The 17,438-nt window shown below is 45.4% G+C and overlaps 3 protein-coding genes across 5 annotated transcripts; 2 read left to right on the top strand and 1 right to left on the bottom strand.

Moving 5' to 3' along the window:
- The first annotated feature begins 989 nt into the window (after positions 1-989).
- slc18a3a (solute carrier family 18 member 3a) lies at positions 990-3,396 on the top strand. Its single transcript, XM_088384970.1, has one exon. It carries the CDS (start codon positions 1,221-1,223, stop codon positions 2,790-2,792), a length of 1,572 nt encoding a protein of 523 aa, XP_088241096.1. The 5' UTR covers positions 990-1,220; the 3' UTR covers positions 2,793-3,396.
- A 374-nt stretch (positions 3,397-3,770) lies between these two features.
- Positions 3,771-7,914, top strand: chata (choline O-acetyltransferase a). Its single transcript, XM_088384246.1, has 15 exons — positions 3,771-3,912; positions 4,518-4,591; positions 4,675-4,866; positions 4,950-5,068; positions 5,190-5,243; positions 5,308-5,488; positions 5,553-5,730; positions 5,784-5,953; positions 6,028-6,128; positions 6,207-6,326; positions 6,396-6,518; positions 6,579-6,720; positions 6,799-6,858; positions 6,942-7,079; positions 7,142-7,914. The coding sequence occupies exons 2-15, from the start codon at positions 4,544-4,546 to the stop codon at positions 7,448-7,450; spliced, it is 1,935 nt and encodes a 644-aa protein (XP_088240372.1). The 5' UTR covers positions 3,771-3,912; positions 4,518-4,543; the 3' UTR covers positions 7,451-7,914.
- Positions 7,844-16,812, bottom strand: ogdhl (oxoglutarate dehydrogenase L). Of its 3 annotated transcripts, none has more exons than XM_088384241.1 (24): positions 16,525-16,811; positions 16,335-16,448; positions 15,544-15,758; positions 15,277-15,447; positions 14,943-15,045; positions 14,275-14,390; positions 13,984-14,138; positions 13,522-13,668; positions 13,359-13,449; positions 13,114-13,293; positions 12,925-13,053; positions 12,669-12,848; positions 12,320-12,472; positions 11,960-12,062; positions 11,751-11,879; positions 11,391-11,541; positions 10,638-10,765; positions 10,397-10,575; positions 10,254-10,325; positions 9,952-10,077; positions 9,485-9,557; positions 9,233-9,396; positions 9,017-9,171; positions 7,844-8,950 (listed from the first exon to the last, which is right to left on the bottom strand). In XM_088384241.1, exons 3-24 carry the CDS (start codon positions 15,754-15,756, stop codon positions 8,827-8,829), a joined length of 3,042 nt encoding a protein of 1,013 aa, XP_088240367.1. In that variant the 5' UTR covers positions 15,757-15,758; positions 16,335-16,448; positions 16,525-16,811; the 3' UTR covers positions 7,844-8,826. The 3 variants fall into 3 exon arrangements, with proteins under 3 accessions (XP_088240367.1, XP_088240369.1, XP_088240368.1); XM_088384243.1 differs by having other exon boundaries at positions 15,544-15,652; positions 16,525-16,807; XM_088384242.1 differs by lacking the exon at positions 9,952-10,077 and having other exon boundaries at positions 16,525-16,812.
- Between the last annotated feature and the right edge of the window lie 626 nt (positions 16,813-17,438).

The following is a 17,438-nucleotide window of genomic DNA, read 5'->3' on the forward strand; positions in this document are numbered from 1 at the left end:
TGACATTTTAAAATGTGTGTGTGCGTGAGTGCGTGTGCGCGCGTACGTTGCTTAAGCCTTCCACTTACAAAATGCTCGCCAAGGGAAATAAATGTGATTATCGATGCTGACTGACGTAACGGGTCGTCTAAAAATAAAACTAGAAAAAATTGATCTCCTTATTTTTTTTTGGGTTCATTGGCTGACTTAAACGTGTTCTACGTCACAACGAGACCCTGTCACTGGCGCCCATTTAACACGAGAATGAATATAAATCGGTGTGAAACTTAATCATTCTAATAATTTAAAATAATTTTGACTGAAAGAAAAGTAACGTTTGTGTAGCATTATTGTAAATTTTTTTTGGGGGGGGAGACAAGTCTTTTAATGTAGCAAAATGTATTTTAGGGGTTAAAATGTTACGTATCTAATTTGAGCAAAAGTTACAAGTTCAGCGTTGTATACATGTATGGAGAAAGGAGGCCCTCTGCTGGCGAAAAATTAACAAAACCACTTCCTTGTTTTGTCCACTAGATGTCAGTGTTCTCTCGTTTTTCACTTCATTCAAGACCCGAAATAAACTCACCGACTCTAGACATCGCCAGTCGTCAGATTAATGTCAGGAAGAACAATTAAAAGCAAACAGACATATATATTTTTTAAAATCTAAAAAAAACTTCAATTACATTTTAAATGTTGCTCAGTTTTGCTCGGAATTTTAAGAGAGACGCTCAAGTTTAAGTTTACAGTGTATATTGACACATGATTGTTTTGTATTTTTACTTCTAATGTAATTTTGGTTTCATAGGTCGTGAACTATAGAAAATTTCCACCAAAATGAAAACAACAAAACTATTTACCAAAAACAAAGTGGACACATTAGTGCAATGTGAAACGAGGGGAAAGAAGAGTGTGGCAATGCATGCAGAGCCGTGTGCGCGCGCGCGTGTCAAATTAGCATAAAAAGGACCGTGCGTCATTGCCTTTTGCTTCTCAAGATGGGAGGGTGAGCCTTCGCCCGCGGGACTCAACAAGCTTCAGTGTGTGTCTAAAAAGCAGCCCGCTCGCTGCGAAACGATAACTGCAAACAAGTGACGGGAGAGAAATTTGGGATGAGCAAGATGGCGAGGACCGGAACAGACAAGAAGCTACTTGCTGACACGATGACGCCAAAAAGAAACCTGTAAGTAAAGAGTTGTGATTCTCCGTTGACTACCCACTTTAGAAGTAAAGAGATCAAAATGAACCCGGAGGAAAGCGCAGGAAAAGCTCCGAACTTGGCGCAAATGGCCGCCTCCAAACTCTCCCAGATGGGGGACAGAACTAAAGAGCTCGGCAGCGCCATGCAAGAGCCGGCTCGACAGAACCGCATCATCCTGGTCATCGTGTGCGTGGTTCTGCTTCTGGACAACATGCTCTACATGGTTATCGTGCCCATCATCCCGGACTACCTGCGGGATCTGCAGCATGCGGCGGAGCGCGCGCAAACTCGAGCGCCTCCGACGCACGGCAACTCCAGCAACATCAGTGCGCACCAACGCGCTTCCACTGGCGAGGACAACTATGACGTGCAGATTGGAGTGCTGTTCGCCTCCAAAGCCATCGTGCAGCTGCTCGTCAACCCCCTGAGCGGCACTTTTATCGACCGGGTGGGTTACGACATCCCACTGGTGATCGGCCTGAGCATCATGTTCTTGTCCACGCTCATTTTCGCCTTCGCGGAGAACTACGTTACGCTGTTCGTGGCGCGCAGCATGCAAGGCATCGGCTCGGCCTTCGCGGACACGTCGGGCATCGCGCTCATCGCCGACCGCTACACGGAGGAGGCGGAGCGCAGCAAGGCACTGGGCATTGCGCTGGCCTTCATCTCCTTCGGGAGCCTGGTGGCGCCCCCCTTCGGCGGAGTTCTGTACGAGTTCGCCGGCAAGCGCGTGCCCTTTCTCATCCTGTCCGCCGTGTGCCTGGTGGATGGGGTCATGTGCCTCGTGGTGCTCAAGCCCTTCTCCAACCGGGAACGGGCCAACATGCCAGTGGGGCCGCCTATCTACCGGTTGATGATGGACCCGTACATTGCGGTGGTGGCCGGAGCGCTGACCATCTGCAACATCCCGCTGGCCTTCCTGGAACCCACCATCGCCACGTGGATGGAGGAAACCATGAGCGCCTCCCAGTGGGAGACGGGCATGACGTGGTTCCCCGCCTTCTTCCCGCACGTGCTGGGGGTCTTCCTGACCGTCAAGCTGGCCGCCAAGTACCCGCACCTGCAGTGGTTCTACGGCGCCATCGGCATGGTGTTCATCGGGGCCAGCTCGTGCACGGTGCCGGCGTGCAAGAACTTCGGCGAGCTGATGATACCGCTGTGCGGGATCTGTTTCGGCATCGCCTTCGTGGACACGGCCCTGCTGCCCACGCTGGGCTTCCTGGTGGACGTGCGCCACGTGTCCGTGTACGGCAGCGTTTACGCCATCGCCGACATCTCCTACTGCGTGGCCTACGCCATGGGGCCGGTGGTGGCCGGCAAGATTGTGCACGACCTGGGCTTCGTGCAACTCAACCTGGGCATGGGCTTGGCCAACGTGCTCTACGCGCCCGCCCTGCTGCTGCTGAAGAACGTGGCGCAGATGAGGCCGTCGCACTCGGAGAGGAACATACTGCTGGAGGACGGCCCCACGGGACTGTACGACACCATCAAAATGGAGCAGAAGGAGAAGAAAAGAAAAGGATTGTGCACCACCGTGAACGAGAACGGCATCGAGACATTCGTGCAGCGCTCCTTCTCTGAGGAGGAGTCCTCGGGTGGCGAGTATGCGTGAAGCAAGGAAAAGTGAGACCGAGGCTGAGCCCACTGAGTTTTTCAGCAAACAACTTCTGCTAGGTTCCACAGATTTAAAAAACAATAAAAATAACTACACAAATACAGAAGTGGTGAATAGGCGGAGTTGACTATACTTAGTTTTCAATTGAAGTGCCAAATGTAATTGTGTCCTTCTCGCTTGAGCTTTTTTGCAGTAGAGGATAGCCATGCAGTGGCCTTTAAAAAAAGTGATTGTCTAAGTTTACAATTCAGGGATTATTGTCGTCAGTGCATTTGAATACACACAGTCAATGTATGTATTTTTTCAGTTGCACGTCTATGAACTCAACAATTATGCAAAATAATCCGTGTGTGTCCCTGAATCTGATTTTTTTTTTTTTCTTAGGATTGACATTGTAATCATGGAATGCAAAGCCTCAATGTGTGATCTGCGATGTACAGATATTCAATGTTATTATCTGAACTGCTCTGCTTTGGGGAATCATTAAAACAATGTTTCCCAAATTGTGTTGAGCCAAAGAGCATATATTTACATTCTAAAAACTTCACAGCATACCCCTAAAAAAATGTATATATCAGCACTGTCGTGCAAAATCTAGCTAAAAGGCTCACACGGAGGTGATTCGTTTCTTTTCAATTATTTAACTACTCTTTCCCGATCTTTATTGAGCCAAAGAAGCCAATTAAAAAAAAAAAAAAAATCTCATGGCACTCCATCAAATAAAAATGTCAAATATTTCAAATGCGAAGTAATTAATAAAATTGAGGATTGCAGCTAACAAAAAAATATCGAGTCCGCACAGGAACGATTCGGCCAAATATGTATGATGCGGTGATGGCGGAGTGGTGCGGCGAATTAAAGTTGCTGGCAAATCGCCGGACTTCAGGGAGGAGCCATGTCCCCCCCCCCCCCCCCCCCCCACACACACACACACTACCCCCCCCCTTCATCAGCATCTCTGCGGAGCCACAGCGAGAGACTTAATAGTTGGGCTTCTTGATCATGTCTTTGGAAAACGGATGCTGCGAGAAAACAAATAATGAAGCAAGACAAATTGAAACTTCTCATTGGAGGCTGAAGATGAGGAAGTGATTTTTTTTTCCCCCCCAAATTACAGGTAAGACAATTTTCCTTTGTCATGATATGTAATAATTTAAGTGTTTTGAATTACGGCCGATGCTTAGATTGACATTCCGCATGTTACGTTAAATAGTGAAAATGGCATTTTGGATTGAAGCATGGATGAGTCAATCATTCATCATAGCAGACTAATGTCAACTTGTGTTCCATATTTCCAAAGGTAGCAAGTCGAGACGATTAATTTATAGATTGAAAGGAAGATGATATGTGTTTTGGGGGGAAATATATTTAAAAATGTATACACAGTAAATAAAGAGGATTTATAATTATTGTGATAATACAGTATTAGTTGAAATGTGTGCTTCTTATGTATGACGATTATGATGGTGATTCTGATTATTATTAGAAGGCATAGTGTATTAAAATGGTTTGTCATTTAATGATTATAATTGATTAGGAAGTAATATAATAGTAATATTTCTATTTAACATCTCTATTCTAATGAATTTATTAACACTTGAATATTTTAATACTACATAATGTTCATCTTATGAATATTACTAAGAGGCATTACAAACATACATCTATAATCTGCATTTATGTATGAGCGTCAGCCAACCATTTTCTGTTTGTCAATAAAAGGGAAGCAACTGCTCAGGTGCATCAACATGTCCCATCTCAACCAAGGGCCCTCCAAACAACCCAAGGCCACTGATGTAATTATATTTATACTATTTTCCACAAAACAACATGGTTTCGATATGGTGTAATTATTTTGTACACTCCCTTCCCCATCCAGAGTGTGCCCAAACTGCCACTGCCTGAGTTAAAAGAAACTTTAGACACTTACCTGAGATGCATGAAACACCTGCTCAGTGAGGAACGCTTCCAAGAAACCCAGCGGGTGGTCAAGCGCTTTGGCGCCCCCGGAGGTGTGGGAGAGCTACTGCAACGCAAGCTGGTGGAGAGGAGAGAGGAAAAGGCCAACTGGGTAAGTAGAGTGAGCAGAGATTTTTTTTTTAATTCCACATACATATGGTTAATTCACAATTCAGTTAAATTTTGCCCGTGTAGGTGTACGAGTACTGGTTGAACGACATGTACCTCAACAACAGACTGGCGTTGCCGGTCAACTCCAGTCCCGCCATGGTGTTCCCATGCCAGACTTTCAAAGCTCCCTTCGATTCCCTGAGGTGTGCACAACTCAGATCATGAAGCATATTTTCAATCTGACTGTATGAATATTAAATACAAATAGTAGTAGCATCTCCATAGATCTTACCATGGTGTGTCGTTTCTTCGTCTCCCTTGTAGGTTTGCTGCCAATTTGATCTCAGGAATTCTGGAGTACAAAAGTTTGCTTGATGCGTAAGTAAGAGAAAATTCAAAATCACAAGAGGTCAATATAGAATGGACAAACGGGTGTGTGCAGAGGGACGTTACCTGTGGACTACGCCCGAGGTCAACTTGCCGGAACGCCTCTTTGTATGGAGCAGTACTATCGGATCTTCAGCACCTACCGTCTACCGGGCCGTGAGAGGGATGTTCTCGTGGTGCACGACGGTAGCGGCGTGCCAGAAGCAGGACATATTATTGTGGCTTGTAAAAACCAGGTCAGGTGGGAGGAAAGCAAAAATAAATGTTTGAATGTGATTGAATTCTGAATCTTGTGTTCAGTTTTTTGTACTGGACGTGGTGATCAATTCCCGCCGCCTGAACAAGCAAGACCTCCTGACTCAGCTGGAGAAGATCATAAAAATGGCTGACGATGAAGACGAGCGGCAGCCACCGATCGGTCTTCTCACCTCCGACGGCCGAACGGAGTGGGCGGAGTCTCACAGAGAACTCTTCAGAGGTACTGGACCTTGCTCATGATCGTCACCCAAATAAGTCTGTTCTCCCCCGCAGAGTCGACCAACAGGAACTCTTTGGACCTGATGGAGCGCTGCCTTTGTTTGGTGTGTCTTGACGACGACAGCAACACCGAGTTGAGCGATTCTGCTCGGGCCATGTTGATGCTGCACGGGGGAGGAGCGGCCGTCAACGGGGGCAACCGGTGGTACGACAAGAGCATGCAGGTTTGTAAGGACGCTTGGATTATTGATAGAAACTAAGATGTTCTGTTGCTCTGAAAACAGCGTTATTGTGCCAGTTTGTCGTAGGGGCCGACGGCTGCTGCGGAGTTGTGTGCGAGCATTCGGCGTTTGAAGGGATCGTCCTGGTTCAGTGTACGGAGTATCTTCTCCAATATATGTAAGAATTCAAGCCAAAGCAATTTTAGAACGGCAGATTTGAATGTTATGACTGATGCCTGCCTACGTTGGCAAGTAGCCCCTCCAAGTTGGTCCCGGCCGCAAGTGTGGGTGAGCTGCCAGCTCCAAGACGACTCCGCTGGAAATGTAGCCCGCTCATGCACAAGTTCCTCAACTCATCTGCTGACAGACTCCGCAGGTTTGGCGCATATAGAAAAACTACAATTAACCGCCATAATTGGATTTTACTTTCATTGTGTGTGCAAAGGCTTGTCAAGAATCTCGACATGAAGGTCCACAAATTCCGCCATTACGGGAAAGAAATGATCAAGCTGCTCAATATGAGTCCAGATGCCTTCATCCAGGTGGCTCTTCAGTTGGCCTATTACAGGTAGGAGAAAGTTCAAACACATGGCAGGACATGTCTTCCAAACTCTCTCCGTGTGCCTAGATGTCACGGCAGAGCAGTTTCCACCTATGAGAGCGCCTCCACACGTCGTTTCAAAGACGGCCGAGTGGAGAACATTCGCTCGGCCACGCCGGAAGCCCTGGACTTTGTTCGAGCAATGACTGACGGGAATGTGAGCAATTCTGTAAGGAGTTTGACGTTAGACTCGGGAAGCTTTAGTCAGTTTTGAGAGACATGATTGACACCGACTCATTTCTACCAGGATGCAAAGATGGAGTTGTTACGAACCGCCGTATCAGCACAGACAAAGATTTCGACACTGGTAGCTGTCCGATTCTTCTCGCTAACTTGAATCAGCATCACAAAGAAAACTAAATGAACCAATAGTGTCATTTCTTTTTCCAGGCTATCGTGGGGATGGGAATCGACAATCACCTATTGGGATTGCGCGAGATGGCAAAAGATCTGAAGATGGAGACGCCGGAGATCTTTCAAGATGAGGCCTATCGCATCAGTAATGAGTTCATTCTCTCCACAAGTCAGGTACTGGACACCATTTGAAATATGAAGAGAATCCTGTCAAACAATCCTATCTTATATTTCAGGTCCCCACCACTGTTGAGATGTTCTGCTGCTACGGACCGGTGCTCCCGAACGGATACGGAGTGTGCTACAATCCACAGTCGGACCATTTTGGCTTCTGCGTGTCCAGCTTTAGCGAGAGTCAACACACGTGCTCGTCACAGTTTGTCAAAAGTCTGGAGCGGGGGTTATTAGACATGAGGGATTTGTGCCACAAATACAAGTCCCGTGAGCCGAGACAGGGTCCGACCCCCACGGAGATGCCAGCGGAATGGAGCAAGAATCAGGAAGCACTTGTGAAGACAATGAGCCAAACTAAACTTCAGCCTTGAGGTAAAGCCTCAGAAATACTGTAGCTAGCGTGATGCAACTTCATTTTCTATGTGCTATAATAATCATATATATAAGAATATCAATGCAGTGAACCTATATGTCTGTAAATGCCCCGGGCACTTGACAATTTGGGAACAGATTGTTTAGATTAACTGATAGTAGGTCAATGTTGTGGCGCAGGTGGTGTAACTGTGTTGCATTTGTGAATCAAATCTATTTATTTTTATTTATAAGGCTGGGTGTACATAGGCAATCGAAAATAAATTCTGTAACTGCTGTTTTTTGTGTGCTGTATGAATATTAATAAATGGACGTAAGATTGTATTTGTAGCTCATATTAGTATTTACCCTGCCACAATAACTGGAAACAAATTGTAAGAGAAACAATACTGTTTTTGTGTATTTGCGCACTTTATTTATTTATTTTTTGTGCTAATTTCTGCAATAAAATCTATTTCCAAAATAGGTTAAAATTGATATTACAGAACTCTGACTTATTTTGTATGGAGAGAAGATACTATGACTCAAGGATACATTCATTTGTAATTGTATGATTATTTACAAGTGAGGATCTGAATGAGATTGCTCTTCACGCCTCTCGGGCTTTGTTGTGTTTTACACCTTACGAGCCCTATAAACAAACCCCAAAAAAGTCGCCGCCAGCTGGCTGATGTCTGCTAATGAAGCGAGCTGTGACAATCAAGAGGCCTTCCTTCGCCAACAGCTCGCATTGCAAAAGCAGAAGCACACATGCACATGACTAGCGATGCCTGTCAGGAAAAAAATAATTACCGAATATAAGACGTACGTACACTCATCTTGCTATATAAACATCTGCTCGAGAGTGGCGCTTTTAAGCAGGATGAAGTCTTTCTGTTATAAGAATCAACTCAAAATGCAACAGGGAATGAAGTCGCTAAATATTTACATGCATCACTGGTTACAAAAAATGATCAAAAAGAAAATGTATGGACCAATTCAATAGAAAGTGACAAAGTTACAAGAAAAGAATCTGTCCTGTTATGAGAATAAACTCAAAATGGACCCAGTATGAAACAACAGATGTAATATTACAAGAATGAGGCTAACACCATGACAGAACGTCCTTGTATGGATGAAAATGAATGAATTAAAAATCCAAACACAAGTTCCTGCAACCGATTGTATCAGAGTTCCACGAATCTACTGTGCTCGTTATTTCTTGGAACTTATCAAAATGATTTAAAACCCCAGAGAGGGAAAAAAAAATTCCCTAGATTGTAATCGTAAAAATCTTACTGAATCTATTGGCTGTATTTCTCCAGTGAAGCATGTCAGGTCCATTTTGAGCACCTAATTAAGAGAAAGGCCACCTGAACCTCCTGTCCCGTCCGCTTCAATCATTCCTCTCCTGGAAGCCGCTCAGGTTGAAGGCGGTGTCCATGAACTTTTTCAGCTCGTTCATGTGGGTGGATTTGTTTCCCGTTGCGGGCGCGGCGGCGGGTTCCCGCCCGGCGTACCTGAAAAGGAAACGACGTGTATGACTTTCCCAACCTCAGGTGAGAACAGAACCGGCATGTTCTCACCACACGGGCCTCTTGTTGGCCACCACGGTGAGTAAGCGAGGCCTGACGTAGTTGTAGTAACCCGTGTTCTTGTGCTCCTCCTGACACCACACCAGCTCGGCGCTTTTGTGTTTCTCCACCTCCGCTTTGACCAGGTCGAAGGGAAACGGCGAGATCTGGAAGAAGAGAAACTGAATCACTCGCTCTGCCGTTCCATTCCAGCATGTTATCGCAGACCTGCTCCAGTCTGATGATGGCGACGTCATTCTCCAGGTTTTGTTGCTTTCTCTCTTTGGTCAGTTTGTAGTAAACTTTACCAGTGCAGAAAATCAGTCTTCTCACTCGGTCTGGACTGTGACTCGACGGGCCTTCGTCTGGAATCAGCCTCTTAAATTTAGTCCCTGTTGAAGTTAAATAAGTTAAAGGATTTTTTTTATTTTATTTTTTTTAAAGTTGCATAAAAGTAGTGGCAGAAGGGTCAAAGTGTACCTTTGGCGAGGTCTTTAAAACTGGACCTGGCATCAGGGTGCCTCAGCAGAGATTTTGGAGTGAATATAATCAGCTGTGAAATAAGTAAAGAAAGTTTGGTGGATTTTTTTTTTCTTTTCCCCCCACAATGTGACATCAGCACAGGGACAAAGCCGGCATGTTCAGTCAACCAAAACTGGAATTGAGACTTTGCACTCAAACAAATCATATAATATTCCCTATTGACATCTCCACTAATTTGCTTGGGGTACTTTTGTTTTCTCACGCTCGAGCGAGCGTCACATTCGTCGTCGACAGGGGATCACTTAAGACATTCATCGTAGCTGAAAAACAGTGAAAGCTGCGCACGGAAAAATAATCATTCACGTACAGCCGAAAAGTTTCAGCTGGAAGTCTAATTATTAAGGCAAGTCATATTATCAAACTGTTTTTGTTTTGGAAAACCAAGACAGATTGTGGTGATTTACCGGCTTCCTGAACGGCAGCAGAATCTGCCGTCTGAGTACATGACAGTAGTTAGCAGGCGTGGAGCAGTTGACCACGATCCAGTTGCAATCGTACAGCTGCTGCACTTCAAAATCTCCACCGAACTCCTTCATGTGAGAAAAGAGAGAGAATGTGACATTTAGTAGCAAAACAGATTAGACTTCTGGTTCTGTTGACATCTCAGGGGCGGGCGAAACCATAGTTTGGAATTTTTGGGAGTTGCCGTATCTGCAGAAAAGTCATTTCAGTGTTTTTCAAATCTGAATTGTCCTGGTGGACCTACAGGAAAGTGGTCGGGGTCATCTTTGCTCATTTGCAGGAAACGCTCTGGTCGTGCTGAGGAATGTTCTGGACCCTGAAGACAAATGAAAGCTTGATTATTCCACATAAGTGCCAATAAAAAGTCAATGGAAAGTTTCCTCTCACCATTCCTTCCATCCCGTGTGGGAGGAGCAGGACAATGCCGTTCTGACGGACCCATTTGGCCTGGCCCGAGCTGATGAACTGGTCGATGATGCACTGGGCAGTGTTGTGGAAGTCTCCGAACTGCGCCTCCCACAGGACCAAGGCGTTGGGACTGGCCATGGCGAAGCCCAGCTCGAACCCTGGATAGGGAAAAGGTGGTCACGTGAAGGCGACAAGTTAACGGTTGAGCTCGCCCGCCTACCGAGCACGCCGTACTCGGACAAGGAGCTGTTGCAGACGGTGTAGGGGGCCTGGTCGGTCCACAGGTGGTTCATGGGGACGCAGGTGCGTTTGTCCAGTTTTTGGTCATGGAGAACATGATGACGGTGACTAGGAAACACGTCCAAAAAAAAAATCTGAATATCTTTTTCAATAAGGAAAATGACATTCTGTAATACTGTGCTTTATAAAAACAAAGTAATCATTATCATGACAGAATGAAATAATTTGTTTTAAAAAAAACACACGTACACATAAAGATATAACAAAAGTTACATGCAAAAACTTTGCACACATTTGCCTGCATGCTCACAATCTTACACATACACACACACGCAGTATGTCATCTGTCTTTGGGGGCCCCATTAGTGGGGAAAAAGAGGGCGCACACCCAAACACATCAAGTTTGTTGCGCCGCTGATACACACGCTCAAGCGGAACGCGTCAAGATGCTCGGCTCCTGTGAGAAGAGGACAGGAGCGACCGGCAGGAAGAAAACAAAGTGGAGGTGGGAGGAAGCCGCTACCATGTCAAGTACAGAACACGGACGACTCGAGAATGGAAGAGGTCAGTTGAAATTGGGAAATACTTTTGCTGCTTTGTTCATGAGATGTATGTTGTCACTTTTTACTGTATGATGGAGTGCCATTTAAAAGCACATAAAGTAAAAAAAAAAAAATTCTCATAATACCAATGTGATTTATTTTTTATGGTGATATTGTGCGCACACGCAGACCTGAACGTTCCCCTTTCTACGTCCTGCCCGCTGAGTCGCACGTGGATGCCATCTTTGAGAAGCGACCCAAAGGCCATGTACTCTCCCAAGGCCCAGTCCAGCTGACCGTTCCGCACCAAGTCTGCTCGACTCCGAAGGATACGAGACAAACCTTGTGGGTGCACACAGAGAGGGAGGAAAATAAAATACTTGCTGAGCGAGCAGAAACTATAAAATGACAGGTGGTGGTGTCAGTTGTGGACACTAAAAGTCTGGCTGATGTTGGGATTTCTTGGAAGGGAATTCCAAAGTGAATAAACGGACCCATACAAATACTGTATTGGTGTTATACAGGATAAAAATGATGCCGATGCATCTCACCGGGATGAATGTCAAAATCCTTCACAGGCACGGAGCTGGCGGTCTTCCCAATATGCTGCAGGACCTCCTCATCCAGCCCAGTGGGGGGGCATGTCATGCTCTTAGGTTCTCCTTCTGCTGTGAAGAAGTCTAGGGAGGGAAACATTCGTCGTCGTTATCTAGTACCAAAGAATAACAAAAAATACCAGGATGAGAAGAATGTTTCGTACTTGTCCAGCGTGAGTCCAGCCAGTGTCGGATATGCGAGATCTTCTCGTCTTTTGAGCTGCTGTAGGCGTCCTCGCATATCTTGTCGTATTTGGCCACCTCTTCCTGTAAGACGCATTGAAAAACTCGTTCAACAACTACCGCTTGCTCGCAAGCACAACGAGAAGAACAGTGAATGAAAAATCGAGTCTTTAGCGGCAGTAAATAGCTTCGTGTATTATGAATGGACTATTTGCAAGGGTCCACATTGCGATGATAAACAAGCTGCTGATCGAATTGCAACAGTAAATCGAAAGCAACAGAGGCAACGCCGCTGCTATATATATTATCGATATCGGTTTCGTTCAACAAATAGGTATCACCTCAAATTCCTGTAGCGTCACCACTCCCTCGTTAATGAGCTGGTCGGAGTACTTCTTCAGCACGTGCTCCTGCCGCTGGATCTGCTTGTACATCAGCGGCTGGGTGAACATCGGCTCGTCCATTTCATTATGGCCAAAGCGCCTGTAACACACCTGTCAAAATACACAAAAAATAAAATGGCCTATTTAATCTTCAACAAATAATGCATTAAGTGCTACCTTGAAAATTCCCCCATTAATGAGTCCCCCAAAAACATTATCAGTGTATTTAAAACTCACAAACTAAATTTTTACTAAAGCCCCTCCAAAAAATAAATACAAATCCACCGATGTACTTCCAGGGACAGACCAGGTCAATGACGACGTCCTTGTTGAAGGCGTTCCTCCATTCGGCGGCCACGCGGCACACGTACATGACCGCCTCGGGGTTGTCAGCGTTGACATGGAAGATGGGAGCGTTGACCACTCGAGCCACGTCGGTGGGGTAAGGGGAGGAGCGGGCCATCCGGGGGTCCGTCGTGAAGCCGATCTGCCCCAGCCATGTAAGAATTTAGTTTTATTTCATCTTGTGTTTCCATGGTAACTATACAATGCAAACCTATTACCTGATTGTTGACCACCACATGGATGGTACCATAGGTGGTATAGGAGGGGAGTTCACTGAGGTGGAACGTTTCATATACGACACCTTGGCCGGCGAAAGCAGCGTCTCCGTGCATCAAGATGGACATCACCTGGAAAATCAAAATGTCTTGTTTACAAACAAGAAAGGTCCATCTGAGGAAAATGCTGACCTTTTTGCCAAACGTGTCCCCCCTGTAGAACTGCTCGGCTTTGGCCTTGCCCTGGACGACCGGATCCACCGCCTCCAAGTGGGAGGGGTTGGCCATGAGGGACAGCGTGATGTTCTTGTCCGTCTCCCGGTTTATTCTCTCGTGGTACATCCCGAGGTGGTATTTGACATCACCGGAACCCTAGGTCAGAATAACAAGCAGGTCATGTTGAGGGAGGCCGCTCTCTCAAACGCAGGTGTTCTCACTTCGTCTGCAGCCTCTAATTTGAGGTCGAACTGACAGAAGATCTGGTTCAAGTCCTTGTGGATCACATTGGCCAAGACGTTAAGTCGACCCCTGGACGCACATGGAAAGAACGAGTCAATCATAGCAACCCAATAAGCTGCAGGACGAAAGCCGGCCCAATACCGATGCGGCATCCCCATGATCACGCGATCGATGCCGGCAGCGCTGGAGCTGTCAATGATGGTCTTCAGAGCCGGGATGAGGACTTCGCAGCCTTCCAGTCCAAAGCGTTTTTCTGATGACCACTTCCTGGCCAAGAAGTCCTCAAACCTATGAAGTCAAAAAACAGTACAGGCTGATTTGAACAGGATGTAGAAGAAGAATTTTCCTCTCAGGCTGGCTAAATCTAGAAGTCATTTATTTTTCGCTTTTCAGGTACCTTAAAAATGTTGATCTAAAGGTTGAGATGTTGTAATTGGGCAAATGTGAAAAAATAATGCGGTAAGGCTTTGGGGCTCATCAATCATCAGACAAAAATGACCTCATATAACTAATGGCTGCATGGTTTCCCGGTATGATCTATGATCTGAAATTGTGCCGTCTGTGCGTTCATTAATGGCTGGAGATCTTCATTTAGTCGCTGACCGCGTTGATCTGATCAGACGAGCCAGCAGCGTTCTCTTCTCGGCATTGGTGAAGCGCATGATTCCGGGTGTCTCGAACTTCTGACGGATCCACTGGCATTGCGCCACGTTGTTGATGAACATGAATTCCACCCCGACGTGACCGCAGTAAGATGCCTGAAACGAGACAATGGAGAGAAAAAGAAGAGGGGAGAACATTCTTTGCTGGTTAGAGTGACCTTTTAAAAGAGCTTAATATAAATGGTTGCTTAAAATGAGCAAAAAAATTTTGGGCATTATTGAAGGTGGGTACCTCAAGTCGATGTATGACCTCCCGAAGAGGAAGAGTAGTCTCTCCTCCGCCGATGAAGGTGGTGTGAGGCAGGCGGAAGCTCCGGTCCAAGTCGGACTCATGCAGACCGTAGAAAGCTAAGATGAAAAAACATTTTAATTCAAAACGACTGAATTTTTTTGCGTCAAAACCGTTTCTATGCATTTTTTTTTTTTTTCCGGGGGTGACTTTCTATATTTGACACTATCGGTGTCGCCGCAGAAGTTGAGCAGACCACCTGAGAGAGCTGCTCAAGCTCAAAGCTCGCAAGGCACATCAGAGGAGACAGGTGCAAATCACATTAACAACAAGGCAAAGAGAAAAAAGGTCCGAGAATAGATTCATGTACTGACAAGTTAAAGAGCTCATTATGTTTCATTAGCCAGCAATGTCAGCCTTGCGTCAATACAAAACAATGCCATGGGATGCTACTTTTGCTAGCCTGTGTAGTTGCTTTGCATTGTTAGCATTCAGCTAGCCGATATTCATCACCCGAAAATGCCGTTTTGTTAAATACACAACACCTTTGTTTTAGGTTTAATTATATCTTATGATAAACAACAATTACCTCTTCTTGCTGCTCTAACAGATTCTTTCCCCGAGTGAGAGATCAACCAAGTCTTACGTGATGTTCGCCTTTGGCTGCTCACCTAATTTATCAATTGAGGTGATGAGGTCAGAGGGAACAAATGAGTCCAGGTCAGCAACTAAGATGCCCAGAGGGTCCAACTGGGCCACGTGATGACCGCGGATCTAGAAACAGCACAGCGACATAAAATAAAATCAGAATTTGTCATCATAGTATGAACAGCTGGAGATGCTCTCATCCATATCGTTCTGCCAAGCGTTTCCACAATGCAACAAGTATCCCGAACGGATCAAACCGAGAGGAACTTGAGTCATTAACGGGAGAGAGGAAACTCGAGCATCTGTTTTGTTCAGCCAGTTTTCTTGATATGAACATTTATGTACAATGTGAACGACCTGGTAGGCTCTGATGAGCGTGTGCACAGCCAGGTGGTCCTCCACAACTTTCTGTGTCATGTCTGGCGAATGGGGCGCGACTCGTCCCTGGAGGAGGGCGGAGGGTCGTCTCTCTGCCTCCTCGCCAGGTGCACTGGAGCTATGGATGTTCCGGAAGAAGGTGTCCCACGACTGGAAGACAAATCCTATCTTTCTGTACCTTGACAAGTGCTACAACTTTTAAGTTACAAGTTCAAGTCAAAGCCTGTTTTGAATTGTTGCAGTTACCTCATGGACATTCTTATGATCTTCAAGCCAGGCGAAGTACATGTCCTCAACATAGCTGGAGCTACTGATGACCGCTTGAGAGGGTGTCGTCTCAGAGGACCACTCTCTCCTGGGGTGAGGCCGACACCTGGTCAGGGTCGCGCCACCGCCTCGCCACAAAGGACCTCCCGTGCTCGCCCTCAAAACACCCACCAACGCCCGAAACTGACTCATGACTGACGGAGAAAACAAAAACGGGTCATTTGGAGAAGAAATCACTGCAGCCTTCGAGTAAAAGGTGACGCCTCGCAGTTTGACACCTCAAATAAACAAGTTGGACAAGTTGAACCTGTCACTTCCATAAGTATCCTGTTCATTATAAACCTCCATCTTGTTTCTGTTGTAATTTGAGGTGACACAAAAATGCTGAGCATGTTTGTTTTCCCAGAAAGCTTGTTTTCTCCACTTTTTAGTCAGAAACGGCTATTTTTGCTCTACAAAATGATGAAAACGCACCAAAAAAAATTTTGGGTTAACATTGAAAATAGCCAGAAGTAAAATCTATTTTAAATGGTTACTATTACGTCAACGCAGCTCATCGGAGTCACAAATGACCTTTCACCTACATCAGCAGCGCTTTCGCTTTCGCACAGACGCGATGCAGAATGAACATCCTGGCGGTGGCAATGTTTACTGCATGACCGTTTTAAGCATGAGACAATGTGCAGTACGAACTAAAACGGAAGCTACTGCAAAAGCGTCACAGAATTATTTGCGCAAAAGAGGAAAAAAAAAACAAATACGATGCTCACCTGTTCTTGCAACGGCGCTTTTAACTTTGCCTGTTATGATGCTCGTGTGGGCTATGTGACAGCACCACTAATCCGCTGCCTTCAATATCAATCCCCCATAATCTGTGCGATGGCCTGTGTGTGACGTATACAGGAGGATAGAAGTGCAAAGGACAACAAGTCGAAAAATCACTCGTGCGTTAACGTTTACCTTCAGCCCCTGCGATGTCACCGCTGCAGACTTCCGATGTCGGGATAGGTGACACTCAATAAAGTGATAGATTGCAACGCACTTGCAAGAACATACAAGTGGGTCAGGTGGAACTATCTGCACGATTGTCTGCACTCATCGGTGCGAGCAACACACGCTAAAGCACGCATGCAAATTTAGTGGGACCAAAAAAAAAAAAAAAAAACATTGCATCATTGCGGAGCGAGCTGACAAAGTTTTATCTGCGCTGCAATCAAAATGACCATTATCTTTGGTAGAAAAAGACTGAATCAAATTATAGAAACTAAGTTAACTTTTAAAAAAAAAAAAAAAAAAGTCATTTGGTCAAGTGGTTTCAGATTTATGGGCCCCCCCCAAAAAAACAATCAAATAATTGGGCCAGCTCAATTTAGAAATGCTGCTCCTCATTTCGACTTTCATCATTCATACTTGCTGGCCGCAAGGTCGGTGAAAAAAGATGGTTACGGGAATAAAAAAAAAAACCTGTGAGAAAGGGTGAAAATGAGAATCCACAGAAACACCAGTGTCACAGAATTCTTACACTACTAATTCTAATATTCCACCTGTACAAAGTACCTTAAAACTAATTTTAAAATGACAACACATCAAAAATCTAAAACATCAGAAAAAACATAAGGCGTCCAATTCTTTGTATTTTTTTAAATTCACATTAATTCACTTACTGCCCTAAAAATCCACATTACCTCCTATATTTGTAACCTGCAGACTCATTATTTGCATGCCTCTTTGCCATTGCTCCCTATATGACCTGCAGAAGGAAGGGTCAGGCAATTATGAACAGAAATGCCATTTTGTCGGGGCGACTCTGCCGCCTGACAAAGACGGAGCGAGGGCCATTTCTTTCCTGGCCTTTTTATTAATAGTCTCCGAGC

This window comes from Syngnathus floridae, chromosome 9 (genome assembly GCF_059516105.1).
Source record: "Syngnathus floridae isolate MCC-2025c chromosome 9, RoL_Sflo_1.0, whole genome shotgun sequence".
Classification (NCBI taxonomy): Eukaryota; Metazoa; Chordata; class Actinopteri; order Syngnathiformes; family Syngnathidae; genus Syngnathus; species Syngnathus floridae.

Bases quoted from the DNA above. Each gene is read 5' to 3' on its own strand.
- slc18a3a (XM_088384970.1), top strand. From the start codon at position 1,221: ATGAACCCGGAGGAAAGCGCAGGAAAAGCTCCGAACTTGGCGCAAATG.
- chata (XM_088384246.1), top strand. From the start codon at position 4,544: ATGTCCCATCTCAACCAAGGGCCCTCCAAACAACCCAAGGCCACTGAT. The intron at 4,592-4,674 runs GTAATTATATTT...TTCCCCATCCAG, and splicing joins AACAACCCAAGGCCACTGAT to AGTGTGCCCAAACTGCCACT. The intron at 6,859-6,941 runs GTAGCTGTCCGA...TTCTTTTTCCAG, and splicing joins AGACAAAGATTTCGACACTG to GCTATCGTGGGGATGGGAAT.
- ogdhl (XM_088384241.1), bottom strand. From the start codon at position 15,756: ATGAGTCAGTTTCGGGCGTTGGTGGGTGTTTTGAGGGCGAGCACGGGA. The intron at 13,294-13,358 runs GTGAGAACACCT...ATTCTGACCTAG, and splicing joins AATTAGAGGCTGCAGACGAA to GGTTCCGGTGATGTCAAATA. The intron at 12,063-12,319 runs GTGATACCTATT...TGCGTCTTACAG, and splicing joins TGACGCTACAGGAATTTGAG to GAAGAGGTGGCCAAATACGA.